Raw genomic sequence first — 6738 nt, forward strand, 5'->3', positions numbered from 1 at the left:
AGATTTGACCAGAACTATTCTATCTTTCCCTTTTTTCTTTGATGAACCCACATGCCTTATTGTTTTTCCATGTGTTTTCAGTTTACTTCTGTAAGAAAAACTTATCTAACCACAGTGCTATAATCAACCTGACAAAATTAACAGTCGTTTCTTAGTACTCTCTAGTACCCGGTCATATTCAGATTTTCCCAATTGTCTCAAAATGTCTTGTTGCATTTGTTTGAATCAGGATGCAGACAAAGCATACACGTTACATTTAGTTGATACATGCCTTAAGTCTCTATTGATCTAGAACAGTCCGTCCTCCTTTTTTAAATTTCAGCATCACTGCTGAAGGAGCTAGGTCATTCATCCTGAAAAATGTCCCAGGTTCTCAATTTGCCTGTATAGGAGTGGCATTAAGTGTTTCTTCAGTTTTCTTTTTATTCCTATAAGCTGGAAATTAGCTCTGAAGGTGTAACCAGATTCAGGTTCAACTTTTTTGCAGGGAGATGATGCTGACTCTTCCACTTGCCTCATTCCAGGAGGCACTGTCTGGCTGCCCACCTGTAGACAAGCTAAGAAAGAAGGTTAGGGATTCAGGTGCTTCAATCTGATGTCTGCCCTGTAAAGTTCCTCATCAGCCTTTGTTCTAATGCTTTTGTCCATTTATGACCATTGCCTGCATTATTTCCTTGGGGCTGCAAAATGAAGCCCCAGTTTCTAATCTGTCATTCCTTTCGCATTTATGACCCAGAATTCTGGTAATGACAAATGCTCCCGTGTTAATTAGGGCTGTTTACTTGCCCAGAAGTGCAGTCCATAAAGGGAAGGCAGCATCAATGGCCGAGTCTGTCTCCGTTATTGTCAGCTAGGGGAGTAAGAAGTTGGTGCTCAGCTACTTTCAACTACATTGGTTTGAGTTCTTTGTTTATGTTGACTTTCTCTTTTTTCAGTGTCATTATAAACTCGTGGGCTTTCACGTAGTCAGTATGTTTTAATCAACTTCTGTTGCTAATCTTTTTCATACTCGAAACCATGACATCCTTGGCCAGTGGGAGCCCTTCACTTTGGCTCCTGTGTCGAGATCCCTCCTTTGGTTTGATCTAATAAAGCTTCCTGAATGAGCCCACAGATGATATATATCACTTGACAGACCATAATAGAAATTTACTCCCTTAAAGTGTCCAGTTTTCCAGGAAGCCATTTTTTAATGTTTTGAAACAGAAGCTTTTGGGTAAACGACTAAGTCCTTTTCCTGTTTTGTTTTGTTTTGTTTTGTTTTGTATTCCACAGGCCAGGGTCAAGCCCCACCGGACATTCAGATTTAACGAGTGTGTCTGTACACCCTACAATGCAGACTTTGATGGTGATGAAATGAACCTTCATCTTCCTCAAACAGAGGAAGCTAAAGCAGAAGCGCTTGTTCTGATGGGGGTAGGTAGGGTGGCGTGGCCCAGCTTTTGTCTAGCAGCTCCTGAAAGAAGGGGAAGGAGAACATGTCTTATTTGAAAGCACCACCATGGCTAACAGTGCCAGAGAAGCCAGGCTCTTTCTGTTCTTAAGTGGGCCACTAACTACCTATATTGTTTTCCCTTTTTTCATTGGTTTCTTTTGAGCCTTTGAAGAATCTCACTTGGAAATTTTAGTATATACGTGAGTTAAGGTCTGTAGCAGGTGCTTATAGAGGGGAAAGGGTGTTTTCTGACCTATAAATGTGGATTCCTGGGAGAAAACACATATGTGAGGACCGGTTATGAAAAGATAAGAGTAGAGCAATACCAATATTGGGTATCCCAAGGGAAGAAGATATACTCTGTAAGTAGATTCTCCAATAGCTGAAGATGCTTTAAGCACCAGTACATTTTACTGAACATTCTGAATGGAAACCTTCCTAAAGTATATTATATGCTTCTTTGTCTTCTTAAAGCACACACTAAACATAATCATTTTGTAATGACTCTTGCCGCTGTTGCACCTTATGGTTAAGGAGTGCCCGTTTGTTTCAAAGCCCGTTGTACGCTGCAGGAGTTGGTGGTGGTGAGGCACGTGCCTGCCCTTGAGGCACTTGCAGTTAGACTGAAAGTGTAGTGCATTGTGTGCCGTTCACTCCCGACCCTGCCACAGCACAGTGGTGCCTGGAATCTGCTGCATAGGGCTCTTCCCTCCTAAGCTTACTGGTCCCCTACTGCTGAGTATTTAGAGCTTTCTTTTTTCTTCTAGCTTCCTACGTTATGAACTTACAGTTTGAAGTGTTCCAACTTCCAGAAATACTTGTTACCATTTCTGATGTGATGCTTCTAACCAATTTTGATTTAGGCTTTTTTTAGTTTTTTGATTTTAAGTAGTCTATATTTTTTTATTTTTTTCTATAATAGACATGTATTATTTTTGTAACAAAAAGTAATGTTTAGAATATTGCTAGAGACAATAGCAACCAGCTTGCAACCAGCCAGCTAGACATCGAGATTAGATCAAATGCACTGTGATGCGCGGAGCCTCCTTTACATGAGTTAATTATGTCTTACCGACTAGCACCCTTTTTTTGCCCATGTCGGCACTCATTAAATGTTTAATTAAATTCTGTTGTTGAATTGATTGGTTTTAGAACTTAATGTCTTAACCAAGAGAAATTTAACAGTTCTGCCATCATTGTGGAGAAGTGAGCAATTGGTTGACCGCAGAGGTAGCACAGCACTCATCATTCACAAAAGTGAATTTTCTTTGAAGAAGTGCATTGATTTGATTAATAACAAAGTCTTATATGTGTAGAATTTTTTATAGAATTCCGAAACATCTTCACTCAGTATTTCATTTCAGTGTTGGTAGGCACCTCCAAGGTCAGTCTTATTTGTGTGTTTGCTTTCTCTTTGACAGATGAAGGACCTGGGAGGTAGTGACACAGCTGGGGTTAAGACCCCTGGCTTCCATTTCTCAGCCTCATCCTTCTCCTATTTTTCATTTGTACATAACAGTTCCACATCCTTATGATGCAGATCTTTGGACTACATCTTGCATCTAAGAGTGGCTAACTTAGTGCGCTTACTTTTCCTTCAGACTAAAGCGAATCTTGTAACCCCAAGGAATGGGGAACCACTGATTGCTGCTATTCAGGATTTTCTAACAGGTGGGTTTGTGAAATTCACCCAAAAGGAGACTTCTTAGTGTGGAACACAATGATTCTCATTCATATCATAGTGATTTTTGTGATGACTTGAAAGCTATTTTATTCTTTTTTTTTTTTTAAGAGACAGGCTAGAGTACAGTGGTGCAATCATAGCTCACTCCAGCCTCCAATTCCTGGGCTCGAGCAATCCTGCTGTCTCAACCTCCTGAGTAGCTGGGACTAACCGGTACATGCCACCACACCCAGCTCATTTTTGTTTATTAATTTTTGTAGAGACTGGGTCTCACTATGTTGCGCAGGCTAGCCTTGAACTCTTGGCCTCAAGTGATTCTCCCACCCGGGCCTCCCAGAGTGCTGGGATTACAGGTGTGTGCCACCGCTCCCAGGCTTGAAAAGTTATTCGTTGCCTGTGTTTAATTCTTTGTTTACTAACTTTGGTCTTGAGCCTACTTGAGGTATTTTTTGTTGATTGACTATTCATTGATTCAACAAGTATTTGGGGGACTCCTCCCATGATGTTGGCATTTTCTAGGCCTAGTATCTGGCAAAGAATCTATCCCCTGCACCTGGGGACACAGCAGCAAATAAAACAAAGCCGCTTTACTGTGGAGCCGAGAGCCTAGTTGGAGGAGAGCCAGTTAGCAGCTGGACATTTTAATTCACCCTGTTGGTAATCGTTCAAGTTTATTTTAAAATCAGAACTCTATGGCTTTCTCACAATTTCATTCCTTTTCTTTGTTTTGTGTTGGTTCTTAACACTCTTAGGTGCCTATCTCCTCACTCTCAAGGACACTTTCTTTGACCGAGCCAAGGCTTGCCAAATCATCGCTTCCATACTGGTTGGCAAGGATGAGAAAATTAAAGTTCGCCTCCCGCCCCCTACGATATTGAAGGTGCGTGCAGGGGCTGTGTGTGTCTGCGCAGGTGTGTGTGAGTGTCTGTGTGGATGAACTGTGAGGGCGTGTGACCATGTTGGTGCCGGGCTTCGGCACAATCGCTGGACCATCTGGCCTTGTCTGTGTGAAGGCTGGTTGGGACCAGGCTCAGCCCCTGATCCTCCGGCTTCCTCTTCTCCCTCAGCCTGTCACCCTGTGGACTGGAAAGCAGATCTTCAGTGTCATCCTCAGACCTAGCGATGACAATCCAGTGAGAGCCAACCTCCGAACCAAGGGCAAGCAATACTGTGGCAAAGGGGAAGATCTCTGTGTCAATGACTCCTGTGAGTCGGAGAAACTGGGGTGCAGAGGGGGTGTGGCGGAAAGGCGAGTGGGTGGTACTTGGCTCCGCCGGTACCCTCACTTGTGAGCAAATCCATGTTTCTCTGAGGCTTTAGGGAGGAAGTGCATTCCTCAGGAATACGTAGCAGGTGTTTCTTCTCTCAGGTGTAATTCCCCGTTTCTCTAAAAGGATAGGGGTCATGTAGACACATGATCCAGTGGTTAGAATGTTCTTCTCTAAACCTGTTTTATCTCAAGTTACTAGTTTTTGCCAATTAATGCAATGTGTCTCTTATTTTGTCTTTTTTTTTTTTTTTTTGCCATCAACAAGGGTCTCATTATTTAAGGTATATGATTTATTATTTTGTGTCCCATAGTGTGTTCATTATCTTTTTTTTTTTGACTGTTTCACTTGGTCAGTGGGTTTTTTGATGAGACGATGATCAGGTGTAACAGGGAGAGGATTTAAAGGCAAGTCGTCTCGTCATCTGAACCAGGACAACCCCAAGTGTGGTCCGCAGACCAGCGTTGTTTGGTAGCATCCACTGATTTCCCTTCTGGCATGAGCTGCCGAGCTCACCCTAGACCACTATCAAACAATTCCTCAGCCAGCTCCTTTGAGTAACACTGATTTAGAATGGCCTTTTGAAGTGGATCTCTAGGACTCTGTACTGAAGAACTGACTTGTAGAGTTTCTTTAAAAAAGTCAGTCTATCTGTTGTCTACTAATGAAGAGTAAATATTCAAAGGGCACTGATTTTCCTCAAGTTTATTCTTTTGACAGTATACTCTCTGCTCTTTAAGATATTTTGGCTTCTTGCTTTAGATTTTGTCTGTTTTGTCTTTTTCTAGGTCTGAATTTTATTTTGTTGTGTAGGCTGTTCATGATGGTGCTACTGTTTGTTTTCAATATCTTAGACCAATAACAAATTGCTTTACAGTCTACAAAGCACTTTGCTGTACATGTTTCCATCTGCTGTTGTAGATATTCCATAACATAAGGATGACAAATGCTTGGTACCGTCGTCCACAATTCGCAGATGAGGAAAGTGAGGGTCACCTAGTACATTTCAGATTTAGGACTGCAAATTAACTAACTGTGGCTTTCATATTTTTCAAAAGCCTCTAGATTTCCCTTTTTTCCCCTCAAAAAAAAAAAATCTTTAAAAAGAAGTTCTATTTGTTCTGCTTTGACTTTTATCCTGGGAACATATTTTCTTAACTGCCTCAAATTCATTTTTGGAATGAGGCAGAGTAGTAAGTAATTGTCTCAGTGCATCATGGTCATCGTTCTTCCAGACGTCACAATCCAGAACAGCGAGCTGATGAGTGGCAGCATGGACAAAGGAACCCTAGGATCAGGATCCAAGAACAATATCTTCTACATTTTGCTGCGAGACTGGGGACAGAACGAAGCTGCTGATGCCATGTCACGGCTCGCCAGGCTGGCTCCCGTCTACCTGTGTGAGTATCTCGGCATCCTCGTTTTATTGGGGCAGTTTTTGGAGTTTTAGAGGTTTATGCTATTTTGTTCTTTTACAGTTTCCTTCTCCCCCACCACACACACTTTACGCACAAAAAAAGGTACTTATTTCAGACTAAATCGTGTGCTTTTATTAATGAAATTATCTCACTACTGACTAGTTTGACTATAGATTTGAACTTACTTTTCAGTCCTCTTCTCAAATTCTGCAGTAGCTCCCTATTGTGTTTGCTCATGCTTTGAGTGTGCCATGTGTCAGGAGATGTTTGCATGCCAAAAAGTCTTTATTCCACTCTTATCCTTGCCCGGATATTCAATTCTAGGTTGAAAATTATTTTCCCTCAGAGTTTTAAAGGTATTGCTCTATGCTCTTGTAGCTTTCAGAGTTGCTGTTAATGTGTATTGCCACTCTTATTCCCAAATTTTTTTTATTTGTGTTGTTTTTTCACTCTGGAAACTGAAAATCCTTTGTTCTTATTCTGAAAATTTCACAATGATACACCATTGGTGTGAATCTTTTTTCATTTGTTGTGTTAAACACCCAGTAAGCTCTTTAGATCCACAACTGTGTGTCTGTCAGTTCTGGAAATTTTCTTGTGTTATTTCTTTGAAAATTTTCCTACTTCCTCTGTTTTTTCTTTTTGGAAATTGCATATTAGAGCTTCTGGATCGATTGTCTAGTTTTTTTTGTTTTTGTTTTTTTTTGAGACAGTCTCACTCTCTTGCCTGGGCTAGAGTGCCGTGGCGTCAGCCTAGCTCACAGCAACCTCAGACTCCTGGGCTCAAGCGATTTTCCTGCCTCAGCCTCCCGGGTAGCTGGGACTACAGGCACGCGCCACACTGTGCCCAGCTACTTTTTTCTATTTTTAGTTGTTTGGCTAATTTCTTTCTATTTTTAGTAGATACAGGGTCTCGCTCTTGCTCAGGCTGGT

The 6738-nt window shown here is 41.5% G+C and overlaps 1 protein-coding gene across 1 annotated transcript in view; it reads left to right on the top strand.

The window, feature by feature from the left end:
- Positions 1 to 6738, top strand: part of POLR3A (polymerase (RNA) III (DNA directed) polypeptide A, 155kDa) — a 46379-nt gene that overhangs the window by 9978 nt on the left and 29663 nt on the right. The window contains exons 10-14 of the mRNA XM_012663279.1: positions 1276 to 1416; positions 3037 to 3106; positions 3872 to 3999; positions 4187 to 4325; positions 5623 to 5787. Of these exons, the coding sequence (XP_012518733.1) occupies positions 1276 to 1416; positions 3037 to 3106; positions 3872 to 3999; positions 4187 to 4325; positions 5623 to 5787 (643 nt within the window). The remainder of the gene's footprint in view (positions 1 to 1275; positions 1417 to 3036; positions 3107 to 3871; positions 4000 to 4186; positions 4326 to 5622; positions 5788 to 6738) is intronic.

The sequence above is a fragment of the Propithecus coquereli genome, unplaced genomic scaffold (genome assembly GCF_000956105.1).
Source record: "Propithecus coquereli isolate 6110/MARCELLA unplaced genomic scaffold, Pcoq_1.0 Scaffold80, whole genome shotgun sequence".
Taxonomy (NCBI): Eukaryota; Metazoa; Chordata; class Mammalia; order Primates; family Indriidae; genus Propithecus; species Propithecus coquereli.